At 37.5% G+C, this 26,473-nt stretch overlaps 2 protein-coding genes across 3 annotated transcripts; both read left to right on the top strand.

Moving 5' to 3' along the window:
• The first annotated feature begins 861 nt into the window (after window positions 1-861).
• LOC133728583 (molybdenum cofactor sulfurase) lies at window positions 862-10,713 on the top strand. 2 transcript variants are annotated; one of them, XM_062155996.1, is made up of 22 exons: window positions 862-1,105; window positions 1,283-1,381; window positions 1,537-1,595; window positions 1,821-1,981; window positions 2,341-2,495; window positions 3,266-3,392; window positions 3,643-3,745; window positions 3,843-3,888; window positions 4,353-4,391; window positions 4,467-4,623; window positions 4,832-4,928; window positions 5,291-5,407; window positions 6,260-6,337; window positions 6,446-6,547; window positions 6,902-6,977; window positions 7,397-7,507; window positions 7,738-7,802; window positions 8,145-8,296; window positions 8,850-9,082; window positions 9,654-9,796; window positions 10,089-10,199; window positions 10,295-10,713. In XM_062155996.1, exons 1-22 carry the CDS (start codon window positions 994-996, stop codon window positions 10,415-10,417), a joined length of 2,466 nt encoding a protein of 821 aa, XP_062011980.1. In that variant the 5' UTR covers window positions 862-993; the 3' UTR covers window positions 10,418-10,713. The 2 variants fall into 2 exon arrangements, with proteins under 2 accessions (XP_062011980.1, XP_062011981.1); XM_062155997.1 differs by having other exon boundaries at window positions 863-1,105; window positions 9,657-9,796.
• Window positions 10,714-22,296: 11,583 nt separating this feature from the next.
• LOC133733408 (transcription factor JUNGBRUNNEN 1) lies at window positions 22,297-24,817 on the top strand. The gene is made up of 3 exons (XM_062161039.1): window positions 22,297-22,657; window positions 22,989-23,311; window positions 24,222-24,817. The coding sequence occupies exons 1-3, from the start codon at window positions 22,447-22,449 to the stop codon at window positions 24,654-24,656; spliced, it is 969 nt and encodes a 322-aa protein (XP_062017023.1). The 5' UTR covers window positions 22,297-22,446; the 3' UTR covers window positions 24,657-24,817.
• Window positions 24,818-26,473: the final 1,656 nt, after the last annotated feature.

Genomic DNA, 26,473 nt, shown 5'->3' with positions numbered 1-26,473 from the left:
CTAAATCTCATAGATCATCGAAACCCCAAAATGAAAATTTTCGAAATTCTTAAAAATTCTCGAAATTTTCGAAACCCGTAAATTAGAGGATTCAAGACTCCCGAATCAGAGGCTTCGAAGCCCCCGAATCAGAAGCTTCGAAACCCCCAAATCAGAAGCTTCGAAACACCCAAATCAAAAGCTTCGAATCTCAACCCAACAGGTCCACATAGCCCTTAAATCAACCAACCTAAATCCCTAAACCATTAATCACGATTTCTAACACACAATTTGTTGTTCGAAACTCACCGTAATGGGGGATTTCATCGCCTCCTTCTTCCGTTCTGGGTACCCACTCTTCAATCTCATTACCAGCCATGTGCCTTCAACCTTGAACTAGAGATTGGGGTGGGTATTTTGAAAACGAAGTTATAATCGAAACCGTAATCTGGGTTCAGTTAGGGTTTTCAATTTTCGGGACTGTCATGGGGGCGTAATGGAAGAGATGGTTTTGACTGAATTAGTGTAATGGGAGCGTAATAGATACAATTTTAGGGTTTTTCGGGATGAAAACATTTTTGGGGATGAAAAGTTTTCTGGGGATGCACGTCGAGAGGAGGGAAAACGGTCACCAGGGGTATTATCGACTTTCTCCCACCATTTCCTGCCACGTCACCAGTTGACGGAAAATTTGGACAAAATTTACGAAATCTGACACGGTTGATTAATTTTGGAAGCTCAGGGGTGTATCTGATGAAATTAAAAGAACAGGGACTAAAATGAAGATTGCCCCAAAGTTGAAGTGGGTAAACTGGAATTAATCCAAAAAACAAAACAACCAGACGAAGTCCAAGACTCAGATTGGACTATACATTCCGTGCCTAGACTCAAATGCATACAGTCCACACCAAACCTCCTTAGTATGGTAAGGTGGTTTGACCAAACAGAATCGTTGGACCAGACAGACCAAAACCGCTCTATAACGTTTTCACTCTGTTTCTTTCTCTACTACACATGGATGCAGGCAAGGAAGAGTTTCTCAGAGAGTTTGGGGAGCACTATGGATACCCCAACGGCCCCAAATCCATCGACGAAATCCGAGCAACCGAGTTTAAGCGATTAGATGGTGCGCTTCTTTTTAATTAACTTAAAAAAATCACACCTTTTCTTCTCTGATTGCTTCCCCTGAAAAATTGAGCTGGAAAAGTTTCAGTCTTTGAATTCTACTGGTTTGGTTTTGAGTTGGGGAAAACTGGGTTTTGGTTATTGATGTTGTTGGATTTGGCCCACTTGGGAAATGCAGGAAATGTGTACTTGGATCATGCTGGGGCTACTTTGTACTCTGAGTTGCAGCTGGAAGCAATCTTTAAGGATTTAAATGTCAATGTGTATGGAAACCCACGTATCCTATTACGTGTGAAGTAAATGGTTTTGTTCTGTTAGATTCTTAGTGGGATTCTGGAGTAGAATTTGGAATTTGTATGCTTTATGGTTGGTGTTTGTGTTATTGCTCTTGACTCATGATTGGTTTCATCAAGTTCCTTAATTTAAAGTTAGATAGCCAAAGTGATACCAGTTCTGCCACAAGTGACATTGTAAGGGAAGCCCGCCAACAGGTATGATATGTCATCTGTTGCTACTTTTGATGCTAGGACTTAAAAATTTTTGCGAGTATTTGGATAAATAGTGGAAATTTATTGACCTGTAGATTTTGTCTGAATAGGTATTTGCTAGTAAGCTTCATTGTGATAATTTCTTCTTGGTTTTATTCGAAGTGATTTGAAACAAAGTTCGTATATTGAGTAGTATGTGAAATAGCCTCTGGTGTTACACTCGTATAGGTCCTCGACTACTGTAAAGCATCACCAAAAGAATACAGCTGCATATTCACTTCTGGGGCAACAGCTGCACTGAAGCTTGTAGGGGAGGCCTTTCCTTGGAGCTCTCAGAGCTGTTTTACATACACGACAGAGAATCACAACAGTGTCCTTGGGATTAGAGAGTATCCTACCATGCTTCACTCCATCATCATCTTCTTCAGATAGTAATCATTAGATAGTTTTTGTTTCAATTTTTAACTTAAAAATTGAAACCCTTCTTATTAGATGATCATGATACTTCCCAAAAATCAAAGACACTGGTCAGACTAAAAACCTTGAATTAACTAAGCTTTGTGTCTCCTTGCGTACCCATTGTTGATAAGCAGCTCACAAAATTTCATTGTATAGAACAAAATCTTGGGGGAAGGGAGGGAGGGAGGGAGAGAGACTGCATTTGAGTCAATATTCTTTATTTTTCTCTTTCACCTTAAAAGTCTGTGATTCGTGATTCCATATTTGTGTAACCCTTAATTTCATTTAGATATGCTCTTGGTCAAGGCGCTGCAGCCTCTGCAATAGATATTGAAGAGCATGTGCTTCATGGAGTATCAGGTGGTAGTGTACCATCCATGAGGGTCTTGCAGCACGAAGTACAGAGAAGAAATAAAGCTAGATCTATGGAGGAGGAACCAACAGGTAATTATGAGTGGACACATCTGATATTTGATGGATAAATGATTAGAAGTCATATCTCATTGCATTTCGTGGCATTCTTTTATGATTGTGTCACACACACACACGCGCGCGCGCATATATGTATGTATTTGTGTGCACACTGATATTCATGAGTTCAGTGAGGGGGAGGGAGGTTCAGATTGTTTGGCTGAGCTATGGATTTATTCTGAGTTATTAAATTATTCTAATGAATGTTGGGAAGTCCCATGGTTCCATTGGTTTCCCCATGGCGGTTTTCAGGACTATTGGTATAAACTAGAAGGGTTTGATGAATGCTTATGCAGGGATATTTGTAATGATGGGGTTCTTTTGGGGGTCTGAAACGAAGGGATCGTGAATGCATGGTTGAACTTGTCCTATTCTTATGAAAGTTCAGTTCTTGTTAAGGATTGAAGACTAAATTTATGTTACAATGAATAAAGCTTATGGTATTTTGATGTCATTATAGGTTATTGTTGTTTTTACTTTCATCTGTCTGAATCTGGAAGAATTCAGTTGTTGAAAGTTAAGGATTTAAGACCAACTATATATTTCAATGAATAAAGCTTATGGTATTTTGATGCTTTTATCTGTTATTGTTGTTGTTAGTGTCTTTATGGCTGCAGGCTGCTGTAGAAAATGTTGGGCTTTAAAAGAAGTTAATTAAATTTAAATTATTCTCATACTTGTGAAGTTTTGTGATACATGATCATGTTGCTGAAAGTTGCATATTGATATTTTACCTGTTGCAGGTGGTGCATATAACTTATTCGCTTTCCCGTCAGAGTGCAATTTCTCAGGATTACGATTCAGCCTTGACTTGGTGAAGATAATCAAAGAAGATCCCAAAAGAATTATGGAAGGCTCTCCATTTTGCAAGTATGACAGTCATACTACTGTATTCCAGAATTTCCGTAATTTTGTAGCCACCTGACTGTTAAACCCTCATTTATGCTGATGATCAATCTTTATATGGCTGTGTTAGAGAGACAGCAGGGTCTATGTACTTGAGTGTGCTTTATGGTTTATATTGATGTATCTGGTTGTAAAGAGGAATTACATTTTCAAAACTCTTCATTCATTTGAATATGCATTTGATATGTTCTGTTATTTCTTCTTATCCAAAAAGTGGCCGCTGGATGGTCTTGATTGATGCTGCAAAAGGATTTGCCACAGAACCACCAGATTTATCACTGTATCCGGCAGATTTTGTTGTTATATCTTTCTATAAGGTATATATTGTAAGTTGGATGCTTCCTTTTGGAGTTTGTCTTTATACATAGATACCTTTTGCACTGATGCTTTGTTCTCTGCATGTTTCTCGTTAAGCTATTTGGTTATCCAACTGGACTTGGCGCACTCATTGCTCGAAATGGTAAACATCCAATGATATTTCCTTATACTATATGATGGTGGTGTTAGTAGTTTTCTATAGTCTTATATTATTGCTGACATGGTATTGCCTTATTATCTGTAAAATGCTCTCTCTTGATTTTTTTTTTTTTTTTTGGTTGGTGTTTAGTCTTTGTAATTCGCTTTAGTCTAGACTGTTGCTACTTGCTAATAATATGGACTATCGTTGACAATTTAGCATACAGTTCGGTTTGTCTTAAATGGAGGTGATATAGTAAAATTGAAGATTGTGTTAAGCTTATATCATTTTTGTTATTTTGAAATTGTTTGAAGACTGTATTCCACTAGTCTTACGTCATTACAAGTAGTTACTTAAACAGATGTTGTCGTTTCCTCTGATTTCCACTAAGTTTTTGTAGTGTGTCGTCCATATCGAAATATGGTATATGGTTCTCTAATATTATATATCACTTTTCAATTCCACAGATGCTGCTAGAGTACTGAAGAAAACTTACTTCAGTGGAGGTTTGCACTTAGATATCTAATTTGCTATTAGTAGTTGGTATAGTTCTGCAGTTGATAATTGTAAGAATGATACAGGCACAGTTGCTGCCTCAATTGCTGACATCGACTTCGTTAAAAGAAGAAAAAGTGTGGAAGAGCTGTTTGAGGATGGCACCATTTCATACCTGAGCATAGCATCTATTCAACATGGGTTCAAAATTCTGAATTCACTGACTGTATCTGCCATATCTCGGTAGGTAATATTTGGCTGCTTCACAATTACTTGTGGATCCCATTTCATGTAGACTTCCATTTTTGCTCATAATTTTCATCCAAGGTCAAGAAAATCAAATTGTGCAAAAAAGAAAGCTCTCTTGCATACTTCTTCATTTTCATAGTTTACTTAAACCATCATTGCCTAGAGATAACTTTTAACTATGCATGACCTTGTCACATCTTAGGCATACAGCATCACTTGCCTTGTATGTAAGGAAGAAGCTCCTGGCTTTGAGGCATGAAAATGGAGCCAAGGTTTGCACACTTTATGGCATGTCAAAGGTTAACTTCTAATTTAATGCGTGTGTATTATTATTTTTGTTTAGTAAATCTGCAACATTTGTTAAGTGATTGAATGCATCATCTCGTAGTTATGCCAGTCAACCAAAAGTAGAGTTCCTTTTCTTTGGTTAGTTTGGTAATAAGAAAGCGTCTCTATTTCCAGCAAGTCTAGTTAACTTAATAAGTCTGTTTGGCCTACAGTTGAAGTGTAATAATACTGTATCAATTCTTCAGCAGTTTGGGTTTCCTATCTGATACTCTGCACAACATTATGACTTATTAAGGAATGCTGATTGGACCCACATAATCTCTTTATTTTATGTTTTTTCGCTTTGGTTGATCTTGCAACTTTTCTGTATCAGGCATTATGTCGTGGATTTGGTCCAACAGTCTCATTCAACTTGAAAAGGTCGGATGGCACTTGGTATGGATACCGTGAAGTTGAAAAACTGGCATCTTTATCTGGAATTCAGTTACGGGTAAAATTCAAGAGATGTTCTGTAGGCATTATTTTCTTCTTCTTAATATGTACAGTTGAATTTCTGTCATTGTTTTATTGTTGCATGCCAATGAAAAAATATATGGCCTACCGAAAGAAGTGACAAGATGGGATTAGTTTTTTATCTCTAGTTACGAATGATAGGTGACCCTGAGCCACAAAAGTTGTTACAACTTACAAGTTAACATTACTTCTCCAATAAAATAAATTAGTTCGGATTTCAATAAGTTGATGACCAGCTTTATTCTAGTAAGTAAACGGTGGTCACCACCTCTTCATATAATTTTGTGTATTAGCATTAGACAAAAGGTGGGAGTGGTGCATTATTGAACTTAGCTGTGGAGGGTGGTTATGCTTGTTATGTTCAAGGGGGAAAGTATGGTATAGCTATTCTTAAATATCTTGCTGGATATCTTGAGACTTGAATTCTGGTGGACTGGTGTTTAACCGCAGGAGTGATTTAGTGTTCAGTTCTGGTACAACAGATATCTGGACTTTATGTGAAACTTTTATAATCTTGTGATGTTGTTCTTTGGTCATGTATCCTATAGATTTTCATTCATCTACCACTGACTGCATCCAGCATCTCTTTGCAGTTCCTTGGGGTCTCAACTCCGTGGAATATATATTTTTCCTTTTTGCATCAAGCTCGCTAAAACAGACTTCTAGTTTGAATTATTCAAAATTATTCTTCTGTTTTATATACACGCATTAATTATTGTTATTTCACATTTTGCATGCATATCACTAGATATGTCTGATATAGAATCTGGTTGAAGGAGAGAGAGGTTACTAATGGAACTCTGCTTTTGGTATCTTGTTTTCATTGTAGACAGGATGCTTTTGCAATCCCGGTGCATGTGCTAAATATCTAGGCTTGTCTCACTCTGAACTTCTTTCAAACATTGAGGTCCTTCTTACTGTTCATTTAGTCGATGACTTCTATACAATTTGACTGCTCCACTATATGGCATTTATGTGTAGGGATTCTGCTGAGATTATGAAATATTCTTATCAGGCTGGCCATGTTTGCTGGGATGATAATGACATTATTCATGGAAAACCTACAGGAGCTGTGAGAGTATCCTTTGGTTATATGTCAACATTTGAAGATGTTAAGGTACGTTCTAAGCCACACTGAAAACCAGGGTTCGGTCAAAATTTTAGTAAATAGTGATGCTGCATGTCTTTCCAATCTTATGATTAAGCTACTGTGAAGACCTCACCACAACATGTTTCTTTTCGGTAAAATTAAAATTAAGAATTGTCTTTCATATTCGATGTTTAGATGGAGATATATTATTGTCATACACTTTTCTTCTTTTATTTTAATTATTTATTTATTTTTTTTTTTTTTGAGAAGAAATATTTTCATACACTTAGCAAAAGAGAGAAGAAAAGAAAAAATTAAACTAAACTGGCCATTTGGTGCTAGTCCTCTAATTTTCTTTTCTCTTATTTTGATGGTATGCAGATATTTATTGATTTTGTGACAAGTTCCTTTGTAGCATTATCAAATGGGACTGGAAATGGGTATCAAATAAAGCAAGGTTCATCCCCTTTCTGAATAAGGTTAATTTATATATTGCTTTGTGCTTTTGTGCTTCGGTGTGATATGGTGTAAATTTGACTTTGAATTGCCTACCATCGTGTCTTGTGAAGTCAAATTTTTGAGCTCTCTTTGTTTGTATCAATCATAATTTCTGTTACCACATCTACCTGGAGTGCCTTCTATTCACTTTTTGGTAATATGGGAGGAAAAGAACTGGGAGTACTAATAACTATGCATTATTGAACCAAAATTTCTTTACTGTTTCTTCTGCACAGTAATATTGAGAAATAAAAGAGGGAATAGTTTGCTTCAACCCTACAGGGATTCTTTGCTCTGAACTTTTCTCTTCCTTTGTACATGGGTTGCACGCACAGGCACTTTTCAGGAAATCTTATTTTCTTTTTTAATAAATTGTAGGTCCTGAAAGCAGATTAGAGGCAGGCAGTTACTCTTTGAAGTCTGTTACTGTCTACCCAATAAAATCATGTGCAGGATTCAATGTGGAAAGTTGGCCTCTGAGCAGTTCTGGTAATCTTTGCCGTATCAGATAACAAGCACCTTTTTTTTTTTTTTTCCTTTCCTTTGATTAATAGCATTAAGTACCATTATTTAATATTTCTTAATTTTAATTTATTCAACTTGCCTACTGCATTTAGAGATGCAAAGGTTACAAGGCATCATGCTTGCCTAGTCAGTTAATTTTTTGGAATGAGTTTTAGAAACAGGATTTTGAATTATCTTTTCTGTGATTTGAGCAGGTCTGCGTCATGATCGGGAATGGGTTCTTACAAGCCTAAGTGGTGAAATCCTTACACAAAAGAAGGTGAACTACCAATTTAGTAGTTTTCTGATGCAAAACTCAATTGGCGCACACGCACACACAAACTGATGGACCAATGGAGACACTACAGTGGTAGATCCACTTATTTCCATGTGTCAGTCTTCATGTCCAGCTTTTAAAATGCAAGCTAGTTATAAAGCTACCATGTTCACTAATTTGATCCATTGTAGGGAGAACTGAATTGGAGATGGATGTAAATTTGGTTTGATGTGCTAGTCCAGTTTGTTTATTTAGTTCATTCTTGTGGGTCCAGGTCAATTATTTAATCATGGTGCGAAATGATTATTATTGAAGTTTTAAACTCTTCTGAATTTCGTTTTGTAGGTCCCTGAAATGTGCTTCATAAGTACTTTTATTGACCTCAATAAGGGAATATTGTTTGTCGAGTCACCCCGATGCCAAGTGAGACTGCCCATCAACTTTATGTTAAATTCATGTAATGGTGGGAGAGAAGAGATTAATTTACATGCCCAGAGGTAAATTATTAAACTTGGTTTCTTTAATTGCTTGTCATTCAATTATATATTATTACTCTTTACTTCTAGAGTGGCCTTGTTTATGATATGTCGCGTGGACCTAAAGACTTGGAGGAGGGATATAGAATGGTTAATCAGCTTGTCTGGCCAGGTTTAAGTCACAGACTCACAGAAACCATAGGAAATTTATTCTACAGTTATAAATACTTAAATAGCACCAACCATGATGATGTAATAGAAAAAAAATAAAATATAACCAGAGCTTACTGGATGTTAGACAGATTGATGTAGATATATGTCAAAGCAAATTACTTGGTTTCTTCTGTTTGAAGTTTTCCAAATTTGTTGAAGTGGATATTGCCTAGTTTTTGCATTTATAGCAAACGTCAAGATCTGCTGTACTGGACCAAAACATGTTTAATAAGTTCTGTTGAGGTTTCCATGCAATCTAGTTATGGAGTTGTTTAGACCATTCTCTTTTTGTTGTTATCCTGTACATTGTACAACAGTTACATAGCTGTCGTGGTTATATCGTATTTTATTTTTGGCTTAGATATGAAGTACAGGCTTACGAAAAGGAAATCAACATGTGGTTTAGCAATGCCATTGGTCGCCCATGCACCTTATTACGTTGTTTTAGTTCAAATTACAACCTTTGCTTGAATAAGAGCAAAAGTACGGATATGTGCAGAAGGATGGAGGGCATGTTGAATTTTTCTAATGAAGCTCAGTTCTTATTGATATCGGAGGAAAGCGTATCTGACCTCAACGACAGAATAAAAACAAGTATGTTTTTCTATTGTACTGTTTGAGTCATATAACGGGTTAAATATAGCACTTTTGATGTGGAACATTGAACCTTTTTCAGTTTTTTTTTTTTTTGAATACAACCTTTTTGAGTTGATGGTATTGGGTTATCTCCTATTGTGAATGCAAATGTCCCTTGGAATCCTAGAGAAGTTACCCGTTTCCTTTTTTGTGTTTCTCTCCTCCCTGATTATAATCAAACCTCATAGTCTTTGTTAAGCCCATCCAATACACTGTGAATGTATGTCAACAGGTGTCAAACATTTCTTCTTTAAGGTTAAAACTTGAATCCCAGCAAGCAATAGCTAGCTGAAGACACAAACTAAGACACAAACTTATCTAACCAAGTCCCAAGTCACCTACATGTATCAGAGTTTTCTAATAATAATAATAATAATTGAGGTGTATGCTTCTATTTCATTTATAAGGAACAATTGATGCCTATGCTCCTTTCAACTGAGTTGTCATTTTCTGTTTTAAGAATCTTCCCCCCCCCCCCCCCCCCCCCCGATATATATATTGAAAGTCTATGCAACTCAATAATTGATAGCAGATGTACAAAAGGGTGCTCAAGGAACAGGAGGAGGTCAAATCAGTCCAATGAGATTTCGGCCCAACCTTGTCATATCTGGTGGTGAACCATATGCTGAAGATGGATGGAGAAACCTTAAAATTGGGAATATGTATTTCACAGTAAGTTCATGGACTGACATAAAAACGCTGATTACTTTTACCAATGACCGCCTACTTTTACTTGTTGCCAACTCTATCAGATATGTTGGATAATGATGGTGCGAGTTTGTAGTTATTTGGCCTACATGGCTTCATGGCAGATAGTGTGCAAATCTTAAATAAGTTCTTGAGCTTTTATAGCCAATGATAAATTTTACACTTAATATCGTTTTCTATATGCTCTCTCTGTGTGTGGGCGCACATGTTTTACTTTTCCTGATTTCGGAGGCGATTCTTTCTTTCTTTTCCCTAGTCCTTGGGCGGATGCAACCGTTGTCAGATGATCAACATTGTTCATGAAGCTGGACAAGTGCGGAAGTCAAATGAACCTTTGGCGACTCTAGCATCATATAGGAGAGTCAAGGTCTGCCATGAAAGTAATATAATGCTGATGTTATTCTAATTAATTTCATCTTTATCAGCAAGAATTAATATAAATTCACTTTCCGAGAAATGCAGGGAAAGATCTTGTTTGGGATACTGCTGAAATACGAAAAAAGCATTGTAGGGTGGGATGGCGACGACAAAGATGATGATTTGTGGCTTCAAGTAGGACAAGATGTACATCCAAATATAGTTTAGCGTCAAAACATGTTAATGGAGCAGCCAAAGCTAAAAAGTAATGTAGTGTTCTATCATCACAGGTAGTTACAGAAGGATTTGGATTTACGCAAGTATACAAGGAGTTGGATTCCCACTGACAGACCTCTCAAAGAACTTGATGGTATACATGATACATCTGTGTGTTCTCACTATGTCCGTTATAGATTGTGTTATTTTCGTGTAGGTTTAAATCGTAGGCTTGGAGTTGTCTGGGCAATTATTTTGAATTCAATAATATGATACTTGAATTCAATATGATACGATGATTTGTTTCACTGGCGTGCCAATTGTTTCTTCAGCCCTGCTTCATGAAATGATACTGGAATTAAATAAGAACAATTGTGATAGATATTTATGTATCAAAGTTCATCGATGCTGCACATGCTTGTACCACTGGCTGGCTTGTTCTACAGACTACAGTGCTCCAGAGCTTCAATGCTCACCTCATGTGGATTCCAATTGATCACCCAGGGTTGTTCTTTTTCCCTTTCGGTTGAAGATTGAAGAGCGCTATAACAATTTTTCCTTGATACTAGGTTGTACTCGGTGGATTTAAATTCTTGTAACTTGACCTTACTAATATTTGAACATATCTAAAATACATTCAAAAGTAGTTTTTGAATATTAACATTTGCCCGTGATCATCAATATTTTGGTCTACCAGAAATTTTTGTCAAAATTTGCATACGTCTCTAATGGTTCGAGTCCACTGCATGCTCCGCAGTTCTAGGAGAATTAAAGCCAAACCTAAAAGCTAGAGAGTAGAGACAGTTACACATATCAAAGCAGCCGAAGACTCTGACCAAAATGAAGCGTTTGAGACTTTGAGGGGGGGCCATTCAAGACCAAAGCTGAAGCTGTGTTGCTACCTGGCCGAGTTTTAGTTGGCAATAATTCTGGTTGGTCGTCCTTCTTATTCTGACATGGTTTTGTGGCTCTAAGATAAGTCAGTCCGACTTATACATTCCATGATTCCATGCAATTTTCAAACCAGGATGGATCAGTATCAATGATCCATCTCTGTCTGTTTGACTATGCAACCTAACAAGCAGAACAAGTTTTCTCTACTGGATAGTTAGACTCCAACTAACTTGGTTGCTTCTGTTTCGTCCACACGCGTGGACTTGTTCGCATTGTTAAATTCCTTCTGGCTGCTTTCTTTTTCTTCATAGTTAATTCAGCTACTTCTATATTTTCTGCTGATGTTGCACTTATGCTAGCTAGTCAAAAAAATTTGTGTTGATATTGTGTTTCCGGACACAAGCGGGGAAGGCTAATGTCCCTTTGATTATGTATTTTGCAGTCTTCGATAAACTCCTCCTTGCATCGTGAGGTTCAGATATATGACAAATTTTGGATCCGAAAATGCCGCCTCTTGTTACTATATTTTAGGGTTCTCCGTCTTTAACTCCGTTGAGAATATTTTAAGGTACGGTTTTCAGTTTTTATCTTCATTGAGAAATAATCCCAGACTTGTCCTAAATATTTATCAATATATACTGTGAAACTTTTTTTTTTTTTTTTTGAGATGAATGGTGTCAAACTATATATACTGTGAAACTTATTGTAACAACAATAGATCAAATAGAGGTCTGCTCACCTAAGAGACTGTGAGAGACAAGTGAATCTGACGGCTGAAAATAAATGCACAGTTTTAAGTTGCATGGATCATCGATCATGATTTGTGTTATTTCAATCTTATAATTAATAACTTTAACATTTTTTGTTCGTATTTTTTAATATTTCACTAAAACTAATTTTTGTATACTCAGTCAGGGTTGAACCAACCCCTATACTTTTTTTTTTTATGGAAACAGATCAGCTCTTTCATTAAGTTCAGCAAGCAGTACAAGAACGAAACATCCCTATGGGGTCGACAGAAAGCAATCGTTCCTTAAAACTCCTGAAATCCCTATTCTAGAAGAATATGAACCCAACAAGTCCCTAGTACACCCACTTTTTAGAAAATCCACGTGCCTTTATTCTAACAAAAATCAAGAAACCTCAAAGCAGACATAAAAGGGAAACAACTAAGGCTCTGGTTTTTGCGACCCAAACAAAAAATAAATTAAACTATCAGGAGAAGGCGACAAAACGCCTTCCACAGTACCCTCCACTGCACCCTCTGCAATAGTAGAGATCGCCATCTGCACGGCCTCACCCTCCACCGGTTGCACAGGCAAGCCCTTACCAGCAATTTCAGTCTCCTTTGATTCAAAGTTCAACTTTCCCTTTCGCTTATGCTTTCGAAGCTTCTTCCGTTCTTGCTCAACTACATCTTTAGTCTTGTTCTTACTTCCTTTGGGTTTCCCAATCTTCTTCTTTCTTGGTGACACCATCAGCTTACCATTCTTATGCTGCAGCACCAAAGAGACATTCTGCCTCTACCTGAAACTTCGAGTCATGAAAGGCTAAATACTTTTTCCCAAACCTTTCCAAAGCATGCACAGCTTTTCGTTTTTTTTCCAACTGGAGCTGCTTGAAAAGAAGAAAACTCCACCCTAGAATTTAATCTCCCAGTCCCTACCAAATCAGTTAACTTGGCCAGAGATTCTGAGCAAACCTTGTCAGGGATAGATGGACTAGGTCCCCAAGGGAACATACTTCCTGCCTGCTTAAAATCAACCAGTACGCGTTGTAGGATTATGGGGCTTCCCATATTCTTGGACCCCGATATTCCAAGAGTTGCATCCATCGCTTGGCTACCCTTCTCTACAAGAAGACCACCGACACTCGGAGAACCTGACTCCTGCTCAATCATACCCAACTCCATGCCTCCATGATCTGTCGCCATTCCCATCCCCGCCTCCCTGTTAGGATCACCGGAAGGATAACCATCCTCTGCCGTCGAGCTCAGAGACAGACCAGCCATGGCGGCTGCCGGAGGTTTAGCTTTAATCTCCTCATTCTCCTTGACCAACGTTTTGTCACACCCTAGAGCGTCGTGAAGGAACAAACCGCACTCATGACAGAAACCCTTCACCTTTTCATACATAAGCACCAACTCCAGTTTCACAACATATGAGAATTCAAAAATCATCCAGGTGCGAATTCGATGACGGACATCGAAAACTATCTTGATGCGTTGCTCCTCTTCCTTACGCTTCAGTGCATTCAGATCGAACCGCACGACATGCCCTATAGAAGAACCCACCATGGATAAAGCCACTTTATTCCTCAACACAATAGGCAATCCTTTCACAACCACCTAGGCTTCCATCAGATTCAGCGGCACTGATTCCACAGGACCCAGACCATCATACTCGCCCACCACAAGCATTGTATTATGGTAAAACCATGGCCCCCCATGCATAATCTTGTTACGCACAGAAGCGCTCTCAAACTGGAACACAAAGCGCTCTCCTGCGTCTTGGATATTGAGGCCAGATCTAATGTGCCAGATGGTAGAAATAGTGCCTTTAAAACCTGGTAGCTTTGCCTTCGGCGCCAACAACCGGCCAACCAGAAAATGACCTTCTTGAAAAGCCGCAGCCCTCAACGAGACCATCGTCGAATCAGATTATGGCATTGCAGCATCGAGATGATCGATCGCTTCTGTCATTTTGGAGTGAAGTGTAGAGTAGATCTGCAATATGAAGTTTTGGTATTTTTATCGATGTAAAGAACACCGAGAAACCCTAGCAGACAGCTATGTCTTTAATTGTTAGGTTACAGCTTTTAGTACCAACCCCTATACTTTACTTTACTAATGCTGGTTGGGTTTCAATCGAGTTATATACCGACCTAGGGTTGAAAAGCATGTTATTAATAAGATTGAAATAACATAAATCAACCCGGAACGCGACAAAAATAGTCATTATCTAAATAATCTCACTTAATCTGACTGTTAATAGCACAACTATAAATTTTTTACCGAAAAATATTTAGGGTTTTTGTCCATTTACCCCATTTCTAGAGATTTTTTTCCCACTTACCCCATTAAGTTTTTTTAATTCCCTCTTACCCAAAACACTCTAAGGAGGTCTTCCCTAATACCCCATTAAGATTTTTTTTTTTTTTTTTAATACCATTTTACCCTCACCCCTTTGTTACTTAGAGAGAGAGAAAATGGAAGAGAGAGAAACCATAGGAGACTTCGCCGGAGCCCGGTCACCGACCGCCGGATTCCGGCCAACTTTCGCTGGATTCCTGTCACCGGCCGCCGCCCACCAGAATTTTCTGAAAATCTCATCGGAAAGGTTTATTGCCCCAATAGACATCTATTTCCCCCAATAGACGTCTATTGCCCCCCAATAGACGACTATCAGCCATATATGCCCCCCAATAGGACTTTCAGTCGCCAGAATGGAAACTAATCTCCCTAAATTTAGACAAATAAAACTTTGATTACAGAAAAAAAAAAAAAAACAAGGAGATTACATCAATTCAAAACGTCTATTGCCCTCCAATAGACGTCTATTGCCCTCCAATAGACGTCTATTGCCCCCAATAGACGTCTATTGCCACCCGATAATTTTTTTCTTTCTTTTATTCTCATTAGTCAACCTGAAGTAATTATCATTAAATCACAAATAAAGGTAGAAAATGCTAAACCATCATGACCATAAATATCTGCTTGAGGTCGTTTTCAATGCTCTTCATATTGACCAGTGACTGAGCACAGAAGATGATCACCAGCCACGAGCACAGCTTGTACTACAGATTCTTCAATCAATCGAAGACTCAGTAATCAAAATGAAACGAATTAGCAACTATGAGCCCTGCACATGTAGAAAAAGAGACGAGGCCTGAGCCGGCTGCTCCGCCTCTGCCGCCTTCAAGCTCCGGTCTTTGTCCTCCTCCTCCATCCTCTTCACCTTCAGCTCTAACGACCTGTAACACACAAAAGACACATACAAACCCACACTCTCAGATCTCCAAGACCATTGAAACGACGACGTGTCACAGTCAAATCTCAATCCAAAGAGGGACGGCGAGTTTTTACACGATCGAAACGTCACAACGGCAGACCTCCCGCCGGAGCTCCTCGACTCAGAGCCTGCGGATCTTGTCGACCATAAACGCCTGGCCGTCATCACCGCGCTATTCTGCTTCGTTTTGTTGTGAAACGACGAAGCGGCGTTTGAGGTCGTCGTGGATCTGCACCTTCACCGATGTATCACCTCCGTCGACGTCATCGTCGTCCTCGTCTCGCCGCCGAGTCGCTGACCATCTAGACTAGAGACCGGAGCTGAAGGCGGTGCACTAGCCGAAAGCGAGAGAGAGAGAGAGAGAGAGAGAGAGAGAGAGACATTTGTAATTCATTAATTAGATAGAGGGTAAAATTGTTATTTTACCTTTAATTGTGTTATATGCTTTTTTTGCTGTGGCTATGACTAGCAGAATAATGTGAGCTAGTTTACTTACATAATGACTTTCTTGTTGCGTTCCCTCATGAAAAGTGAGTTGTTAATTAGATTTAATTGAGAATACTTTGTAGCCAGCATTTCAAAGAACAACAATGCGTGATAGATTCTTTTTCTTCTGTGTTCTTCCTAGTTTTGTGGTCTAGGGTTAGATCCCTTTAACTAGACGGAAAAGCACTTTAGATATAAATTGAACTAGCCAACTCATCTTGATCTTCCCAGCTGCCCTCTCAGAAGCGTCAAGTCGATCCTTTCAGGAACTGCGTGAAAAACTCTTTAAGTAATTAAGAGATGAGTAGGCCGTGATGTGGGAATATAAATACGTATTATAACCCTAGCTAGCGTGTACTAGTAGTTCTAATCAGGGATTATGAGACTGACATGATTTAGACTGTTCCTTTATTTTTTTTCTTTCCTTTTTTGTTTTTGTTCTGTTCATATACATCTCTGTCAATCACACTCAACAGATCGATGCAGAATCAATTATTGAAATTAATGATGATTATAAAACTGTTGTGCGTGTATACCATGTACATGTATTATTTGTTATTTCCCACAGCTGGTGGCTTCTAATTAATTAAGCTGTGCTTTTAGATTTATTCTTCCTTTGAGAAATGAAATGCAAGTAATTCATAAATATGTCAAATGTCTAGGGTTATTGAACTTTGAAGTCAAGATGAACGTCAGCCACTCTTTTTGCCTTTGCCATGGCAAAGTCAGAAGACCCAAAACCCTGTTATGTTCAATAGGCGTTGTATCTTGTTTCTGTAGTTGCATTTATTTTATCTATTTATAAAATATGCTGAGGAGGCTAAGGTATTTTATTGGACGGCTCAAATTTTAAAACATACTTTCATGCATATAAAAATTTTGCAAACAGCACATGTTAAAAGAAGGAAGTTAAAAATACGTACAAATATATCTACAAAAACATTTTGGAAATCTTGACAAAAGATCGATATTGAAAGAAATGCGTACTACCAACTTTCTTCCTTTTTATATTTTATTTTAGAAAAATTAGAGACTTCATTCATTAATCCAACTGTGAAAATGACAATATAAAAATCTCATCTACTTCAAATGAAGAAAACTCCTCATTTCCGCATTATCCCAAATCACCAGAACATGCGGATCGAAGAGGAACTCTCTATTACATTGACAACAGTAAAATACCGGAAATAGAACTTTTGATTTGTCCTTGTCTCTTTTGATCAGCACCAAGATGTTAGTAGCAATGTCTCCATAACGCATTTCATCACGTTTCCTTCAGAATCTATGTAGAGCTTGGTTTTGGGTGCGTGCATCACCTTCTTTCATGTCATGGCTTTTGGCAATTGGGTCTCTAGGCTTTCCTTGTTGTGGTTTTTGTTTACCCTGTTGATGTATCCTCAATGGGGAAGATGACGGATATTTACTGTTCAAAAATATACATTACATGGAAAACCTTTCCATGTAATGTATATTTTTGACTAAATTTATTGATTGGAAATATCTCTACTCATTAATTTCAAAATCATTATCGATATTTCCAACCATTAAAATTTTATCATATACGACTGTTATGAATAAGTGTGATTTTTATGTCCAGCCATTTCTAACACGGTAAAAGTCATATTAGAAGACTAATCAAATAAGTGTTTAGATAATAATCAAACCACACACTTCCTGCATCCTTGAAATGAGGCATTACTTAGGGCACTCATCATGATTCATGAAGAAGTGTGAGGACTTCATTTCTACTTTCTAGAATGGCAACTTCTAGAAGTGGAATTCCGGCTTCTTGTATCTTTTCCGCATAATTTCTTGTAATACAACAATGCATGCATAGTGACAATTTCGTCCTTTCCAAACAGAAATAAAGTAAGAGTTATAGTCAATTCTATATACCCTCTTCTACAGGTAATTATAATGATCATTGATTCGTGGGTATATTTTGGTCCGTAGACTTTAGCTAGGTACCCATATTATATGTATTATTATTGTCATCTATGTCAAAATTTCAAAATCACGTGGCTAAGTTGAGTGAGTCCCTTCTTTTGTCATGGTTCCCTTCTTGAATCGTTAAGAAGTTGGAATTTGGATAGTTTCTATCCGATTTTTGTGTATAATATCGCTTTCCATCTCAACAAAGCCAAAGAGGGTCAAAGAAGTTTCTATCGTTAATTAAGTTTAAACATGATGCATAATGACCTAATCTATATTGCACTTAAACTAATTGTAGGAATCTAGGTATAGATTCTCTTAACCAGGCGGCCTAATGATACTTAACAAGCTTCTACATGGATTGCCTAAAAAAATGAACATAATATATATAGTCTTGCCGGACACTTGGTCCATTCTATATTAGCGCTCAACACTCCCCCTAGCTTACACTGTATTTTCTGTCAAGTTGTCAAACATGTGGATAGATAACTCTTTCTCTTTGCACTTGATTTTTCATCATTGGTTTGCTTCTTAAACTCTATCTCAAGTAATCCGTTTGATAAAATGACTCAAAATTTACAATGAGTGGATCTTTTGCCTTAAAATTTCCCCTCAAGAATGAAATGAGTACTACTAATCAATATTTCCCTCTACCCAAAGTATTTCGAGCTCAACTTTTTTCACCTCGACTAAAAATTCATGGATCCCGGTGGTTTGGTGTTCGTAAGAGTTTTTATGTATGATACATATGTTAATATGACCTAATCGCTACTAATTATTCTGATACAAGTGTTAGACTAGTACTCAAAAGACTTTGGGGATTTTGGTTGTGAAACAATAGTCCATTCGTTTCGCTTGAGAGATTTTGGTTTTGACAACATTTTTTTAATTTTGCAATTGAAGCGTTTTTGTAGATTTCAAAACCGGCTTTAAAGCAAACTATGGATGGGGTTATCAACCCTAGCCTCTATAGTCACATACTTGTTTAAGTATTCCAGAAATTATTATAATCAATAAAACAGCAAACAAAATGGCATACAAAACAAACCATAAGTGGACCAAAGCAAGGTGCATGCATCAGTTTAACATTACTCACATCTGCATTTTTGTTTTCTTTAGGTCAACATCTGCATTCTAGGTTTCGAAACATTTTATATAGTAATTGGTAAGTTTTTTTTTAGTTGGATTATTTAAATCCTTAACTGCAGATTTAATAAAATCTAACTTGGGCTAACACAACAACAACATATAACTCATCTATACTATTATTAAGAGAAGAGGCTTTGTTAGCCAAAACTGAAAATTTTGACAGATTTAACCCTGAAAAATTAAAAAACTTTGAGAATAAATTAAATCACAAGGATAAATAGGACAATTATAAAATGAATTTTTATTAAGAAAATTAAAAAGAAATGTTCCACAACTCCCACTTTTCTCTCCCACTATTTTCTCTATGCAATAAGTCAATAACTACCAATAACTACCCACCTTTTTTTTTTTTTTTTGATAAATACCCACCTTTTTTTTTTTAAACCAAAATTTTTCGTACACATGCAGAGCATGTGATTGCAAACTAGTATATCTTAAATGACCTACGTCTAGGGCCGGCCTTCCGCTTTCGATACTAAATCTAACGATACACAAAGATAACTTCAAAATGGTAGTCAAACTTTCCAATTTATTGTTAATCAGAAATCAAATCCCAATTGGTAGTTAATTAGAAACTTTTTTTTTTTTTTGAATAAAGAATTAGAAACATTTTACCTATACATGTCATGTATTGTCCACACACAAAAAAAAAAAATATATATATATATATATACATGATCCTGTCTTGTCTTGTTTTGTTGACTACGATTTTGTTCCTCCATATCGATGGAAGTTGCTAATAATGTGGGGGTAATCTGAGTATGTATAATTCAAAACAGACGCCCCTCCAATTATGCACTTTTTGGAGGGTACGTACATGGCTCTAGCTTTGCCTTGTTGGACTGGGATTTCTTCCCTAATTAGACGGGTTGACATTTGATTATTATTGAAAGTAAAATGTGAATTTATTCCGTTCATGAATTTCTATTTTTCTAAACATCAGTGCTCAGAATTCAGAAACACCATGCAAATTTTTGTTTGGGCAACAGGTTTATTGACATACTTAGTAGTGTAATTTTATGTATATACCTTGATCGATTAATATAGTTAATTTGTACCTTCCTATTGTCTCAGTTTTTTTTTTATAATTTTTTTCATGAACTATTAATTAATGTCTCGTTTGGTTTGTGAAAAGAAATAATTTTTTCTTTTCTTTTTCCAAAGTAGAAAAAGAATGAGAGATAGAGGTAATGAATTCTTTGAGGTATAGAATGATTCATTTTCCCTCACATTTTATCCTTTATTTAATGAGAGACACGCGGCATTTTCTGAGAAAATTACGCTTCTTGCAGAAGTGTAGTAAGCTAGAGAGATGCATGCACTAAAAAGATGTTAAGATCCTTTTTTTTGTTTTTTTTTCTTCAAAAGAAGGATGTGAATGATACATAAATCCAATATGATGGTTTATAATCTGGTTGAAATTTATGGTCATTCATTAATAACCATACTGTATATGATAACCCATAGTATGTTGTATGTTGAGGATCAGAGGATCTGCTATTAGGTCAAGTTTAATACTTTAATTTAGGGTTTTTTACTTCAACAGTGTCTGAACTCTTCGAGGACTTTTGAAATGATACATGAACTTTCAAAGTTATCAATGTGATACCTGGACTCATTTTTTCGTATCAACGTCGTACCTACGATCAATTTCCGTTACGGTGCCGCTAACTATGACCACGTGTCCTGCAAGTGAGGCACAAAATAAGGGTAAAAATGACATTTCCCACTTCCTTTAGTTCTTGTCCCGTCGTACCTTCAGTTCTTCTTCTCCATTTCTATTTCCTTTTTCATCTGCAAAATGCAATCAGATGGGATGATGACATTTCCTAGCAAAATGCAAAACCCAAAGCAAAACTTGAATCCAATTCTCTGACGGACGGACACCGCCGGGGACTCCATCTCGTCGGAGTTCTCCAAGCACAGCTTGCTCGACGGCTTTGTTTCTCTGAATTTATTGCAGGCCGGAACAATGTAGACTGTTTCACATATTTTGGATGGGGAGCGGCGAGCTCACGAACATGAAGTCCTTGAGCTCTGGAATGAAGCTTGTTAACATCTTCCTGGCTAATCCACCAAACACAAGTGTTCTGAGATCAAAGCAACAAAGCATGAAAATTGAAAAATACAAGTGTTCTAAGAAGCTCGTTGCTTCTTCCCAGGTCATGTTTCAACACCTCAATCTCCCTATTGTTTTACTCTTCCTCCCCATCCAAAATCTGAGAAACCCATCTCGAGGGAGTGATTCAAAAAATAAAAATCCCCATAATTCTATGTGTCAATCTCGACGATTCCATCAAACACAAAATCAAAGCTTTTGAAGATTCAGGCTTTTCGAATTCCGACATTGCCGAGATGGGTGAAATGAATAGGGATCCAAAACCTCCACCACCATCGGGCTCACGGCCTCCGTCGAGTTGAACCCGGCCTCCACGTTGTCTGGCGACGCCTGAACGCTAATTCACGCGCCGGCATACCAGCACCTAGAAGTGATTTGGACACCCAGATAGGCACCTGACCTCATCTCTCTTTGTAACCCTGGCCGCACCATCAACAACTCCTATCTTCTCCGAAGGCGAGAGGTGGAGAAACTCGAAGAAGAAGAAAGGCCCTAAAAAAATTGATTATAAAAAAGATAAATAGGTTATTTTTTAATTAAAAATACGTAAAATGTCAGCTATAGCCCTATAATTAGGATAAATCAGTCTTTTTGTCATCACTTAGTGTGTCACGTGCAGGACACGTGGTCATTTTAACGGCACCGTAACGGAAATTGATCGTAGGTACGACGTTGATACGAAAAAATGAGTCCAGGTATCACATTGATAACTTTGAAAGTTCATATATCATTTCAAAAGTCCTCGAAGAGTTCAGACACTGTTGAAGTAAAAAACTCTTTAATTTATGACCCATCCTCCTTTTTAGCTCTACTTTTTTTTTTTTGTTAGAAATGGGAGATGGGCAAAGTGATGGTCCTCTCTCCTCTCCTAATGACCACGACCACCATTATAGATTTAAAGAGTTGATCTGGTCTCAAGTAATAACAGTATAATTCAAACTTAAAAGCAGCATAGAAGAAAAAGCTCTTGGTTGGTCTCTGCTACAAATTCTCTTCTAGTATCTATTCGATCTGTCTGCCGGCCGGCTCTGTTATCATTGCCATGATTTATAGTTCCCGCAAAATAAGCTGGAAGGAGTAGCATTATCGCTTACAGCACTGACTAAAACATTCCTCTTAATTAATATATTGATCGAGATAAAGTCTTTATCGGCTACCTCTCTAAAACTAAATATCGGTGCCGAGCCTGAGGTCAAACCTCCTGACTTGACCCGACAATAAGCCTCTTGTGACGACTTCTTCCCATTATAAATACTCGAGTATTTCTAGCTTATGACTCTTCACCCCTTGATTACCGAAGCTTCTGCTACTTCCATTTTTTTCAAACGGTTTATCTTCCTAATTTCCATCAGTACCACTGACCTGCGAAGAGAGAGAAATACAAGTACGTGCTAATCAACTCAAGGAAATATCAGAGCTAGCTCTATTGGTCATAGATCGATTGTTTCAATATGGATGGAAAAAATACTAGTTGCAAGGATGATCATCATGATCATCAGGATCATGATGATGAGGATGTTCCACTTCCGGGATTTAGGTTTCACCCAACAGATGAAGAACTAGTTGGGTTCTATCTCCGCCGGAAGATTCAGAAGAAACCCATCAGCTTAGAGCTCATCAAATCAATTGATATCTACAAGCATGATCCTTGGGATCTTCCAAGTATGCATAAAACCTAGCTTTATAATTCCTGCTTACTTCTTTTTTTCTTGCTAGGGTAATAATCAGTTTTCTTCAAATCAGGCTAAAAAGTTTCTACAGCAAAAAAAGGTGGATTGATTGCACCAATCCGTTTATCTTTTTTTCTAGGCTAAAAAACCCGTTAGTCTTTTTTTAATGCAAAAAACTCTTCAATTAGTTTCTTAATTCAACAGTGTCAGGTTCCCTGACACTCTTAACTATAATAATCTGAATCTGCTATAGCAATTAAGTTTATCTAGCTAGTATAGCTTCAATTTATTGTATCCTAATGAGTTTGTGATATACTATGCAGAAGCGACAACTACTGCAGGAGACAAAGAGTGGTACTTCTTCTGCAGAAGAGGGAGAAAGTACAAGAACAGTATCAGACCTAATAGAGTAACCGGGTCTGGGTTTTGGAAAGCAACTGGGATAGACAAGCCAGTTCATGATTCACATAGTAACTGCATTGGGCTGAAGAAAACTCTGGTTTACTACCGCGGAAGTGCCGGAAAAGGCACCAAAACTGATTGGATGATGCACGAATTTCGCCGTCCATCCACCAATGACAACAACAATGTTCACACTAACCACACCTCCTGCACTGCTATATCACACACTGATCCTCAAGAAGCTGTAAGTAATGAGAAAGCATACTCACAACAGTCAAACATCCTTTTGCAATTACTTGTGCTTGTTTATGCATATATGTTTTGAGGCCGGTAATATTTTCTTGGTAGATATTTGACATGTTATATTATAGAGTGCAATACATTTGCACACCAAATTAAACAAGGAAAATGATTTGTGGCCTCAATGAGGCCTAAGATTTATAGCCTCAATCTTAGGTGTCACGCCATATCACCTACACATATCACCTATTTGTCAAATCATGCCATGTAATTATTGAGAAAAAGACCATCTTATCATTCCAAAATCTAATGACTCTTAAGTTATTTTGGCTTTCTTCTAAAAAAAAATTAGTTTTTTTTTTTTTCATTTTTTTCTTTTCATTACACTCCTGCTTAGAAAAAATTTCATGTAATTATTCAGTCAATAGATTTGCATAACACACATTTGAACAAGTGTGTGTTCATATAATCAACATATACTTAACTAGATTTTCAATTTGAGAATATATATATATAGGAGTTGTACCCTAACAGGCAACAAATTAACTTACAGCATTATCTTATATATACATGAGCACTACTGACACGGATCGAAGAAAATACATATATCAACATGGAGCTAGCAATTAACTCAAGAAAAAATTGACATTAACGCATTTATCATGAACCAATACTCAAGTTAATGCATGTTAGTCCATGACATACTAGCAATTACTCATCATCATTTCGTTAGATAAATATACTCGGCTTCAATTCAAAATTCAAATTTAATTACATGCATGACTCAGAAGTTCCTAAATAGCATTGAATTGAACTAGACCTAGAAACATGATTTTGATGATTTTCCTTAATTTCCATATATAAAGGTGTAATTACGTATTTAATCTTGTACATGGTGTCATTGGTATCTGCAGGAAATTTGGACATTGTGTCGGATATTCAAGAGATCTGTGTCACATAGAAAGTATACACCAGACTGGAGAGAATTGTCTGCTAAACAATCCAGCTCTAAGAAATGCAATGCGACTGATCAAGATCGTCATCAAGAGCCCACAAACATCAATCGAGAATCTTATATCAATTTTGGTGCTTCAACCATTTGCTACGAAGAGAAGAAGCCCAATGTTCTGAACCATACTAATTATAACAACGGAAGCAACAGTAACCAGACATTGCAGAATGTAGGTCAGTTCAGCTCCGGAATGACTACTGCTACGCATCCATGCAACATGGATTCGTTCACATCGAGCTATTCATATGCAGATATTGAGAATCATGACTTTTTTAACGACAACTGGGAAGAGTTCAAATCAGTTGTACAGCTTGCTCTTGATCCATCGTTTGTGTAAACTAATACTTATGAAATTTCAATAACGGTGCAGGCACTGTAGCTAGTTATTTAGTGATAGCAGTATCTAGTAGTTCTAGCTAGTTAGTGCGTTAGAGGCTAGGAATTCCTTTTTCATTTGACCTTTTACCTAGAGTGTAGGAGTTCTTGTATGATTGTGACTTGCGCTATTGTTTCCTGTATCCATGTGACCATTTCTATAAATTATTTCCTGTAGAAAGTATTCAATTAATATTGCATATGAAATTCTGAGGGCTCATGAAAAAAGGTTAAGGTCATCAGGGGGGCTGCTGCAAATTAAAAGAGCTAGCCAGGTTGTTTTCATGTTGCTTGAAACACGTAAGACGAGACTGACGAGTGCTGGTTCATATTTGTTTATCTCCCTTACAGTAGTGATGAACATGCATGAACTTAATCCAAGGCTCAGTTAGGGCTTAATTAATTTATTCTGTTCAATCTTTTTTTTTTTTTTTTAAGAATCTTTTATTTTGTTCAACCTTTTGAGCAAAACCATATACACTATTAATCTGAGGTCGTTATTCTCGACACACATATATATATATATAGGGAGGCGTTCCAAAGAGGACGTCCGCACTTTCGTTAAAGTGCGGACGGCGCTGCTGCAGCTCAGCTCGGGGCGCGACGGAGCGGCGGAGGTTGCCGGAAGGACGCCAGGGGTCGGGCGGAGAGGTCTGCAGTCGGTGGAGTCGCTGGCGACGTCGTTGCAGCGCTGCCCAGAAAACCTGCAGTTGCAGGTCGGGTTGCTGCCCAGAACCTGCAACTCGGACCTCCTCCGACCTCGAACGCTGCCCAGACCCGTCCGCCAAGCCCCGAGCTGCCGTCGCCGCCTGGAACGCCGCTGCTGCGTCGCCGTCCGCACTTTAGCAAAATGCGGACGTCCGCTTCAGAACCGGCCTGTATATATATATATATATATTAATCTAAAGTCGTACGTGAAAAATAATCACAACTTGGGAGGCAGCTCAATATATAAAGTTAATTTGTAAGTCATTAAGATATCTTATAAATTTCGTTTAGATCGTTGTCTCTCTTTCTTATTTTGAGCTATATATATCAACATGGTTAATTTTCTCTCTTGAGTATGTCCTTTGTTGTTGATTTCACTGTCCTGTTTGGTCAGATTGGCTGTTGGTGATGGCGATAGTAATTGTTGTGGATGGGAGGATTGGTCTCTTTCGTTTTTCTTGTTTAACGGTTTCATGGTTAATTTGGTGGTCTAGCTTGGTTTTATAAGCCTTGGTTAGGTGGTTATGTTGGCATTGGCGGTGAAGGTTCGTTGATTGGTGTGGTGGCGTTCACATATTTGATGGTTATCTAGGTTTCATACTAAAGTCTCATTTGGTTTACGAAAAATGAAAGTTTTTCCGTTGTCTTTCCTATGAGATATAAAGCTATAATTCTCATGAATTTTCCTTTCCGGTAGTTGGAAATAGCTGGGAAGTACTTGTAAGCAAAGTTGCATGAAAAGTTATATATAATGAAAAGTGATGAGTAATTAATGAAAGGAAAGATCGAGTGAGGGAAAATGAATTTTTCAGAGTATGAAAGGATTCACTTTTCTCCATTATTTCTCTTCGCTCTTATTCTTGTGCTTACCAAACATAAGAAATGTCAACCTTTCAAATCCGTGAATCGAAGGAGGCCTAAGATTTTGAAAGCTGGTGGAATGACCAATTAGGCTATGAACAACCTAGCATATGTGCTTCGTTGATGGATTCGATGTTGGTTTCAATATGGTTGTGGTTAGGGTTCTAACTCTGTTGGTGCAGAAAAATTCCGTAGAGGAGTTTGACTCAC

Source organism: Rosa rugosa, chromosome 2 (genome assembly GCF_958449725.1).
Source record: "Rosa rugosa chromosome 2, drRosRugo1.1, whole genome shotgun sequence".
Classification (NCBI taxonomy): Eukaryota; Viridiplantae; Streptophyta; class Magnoliopsida; order Rosales; family Rosaceae; genus Rosa; species Rosa rugosa.
The sequence above is the reverse complement of the archived record's forward strand: the minus strand, read 5'-3'. Positions and strand labels throughout refer to the sequence as shown.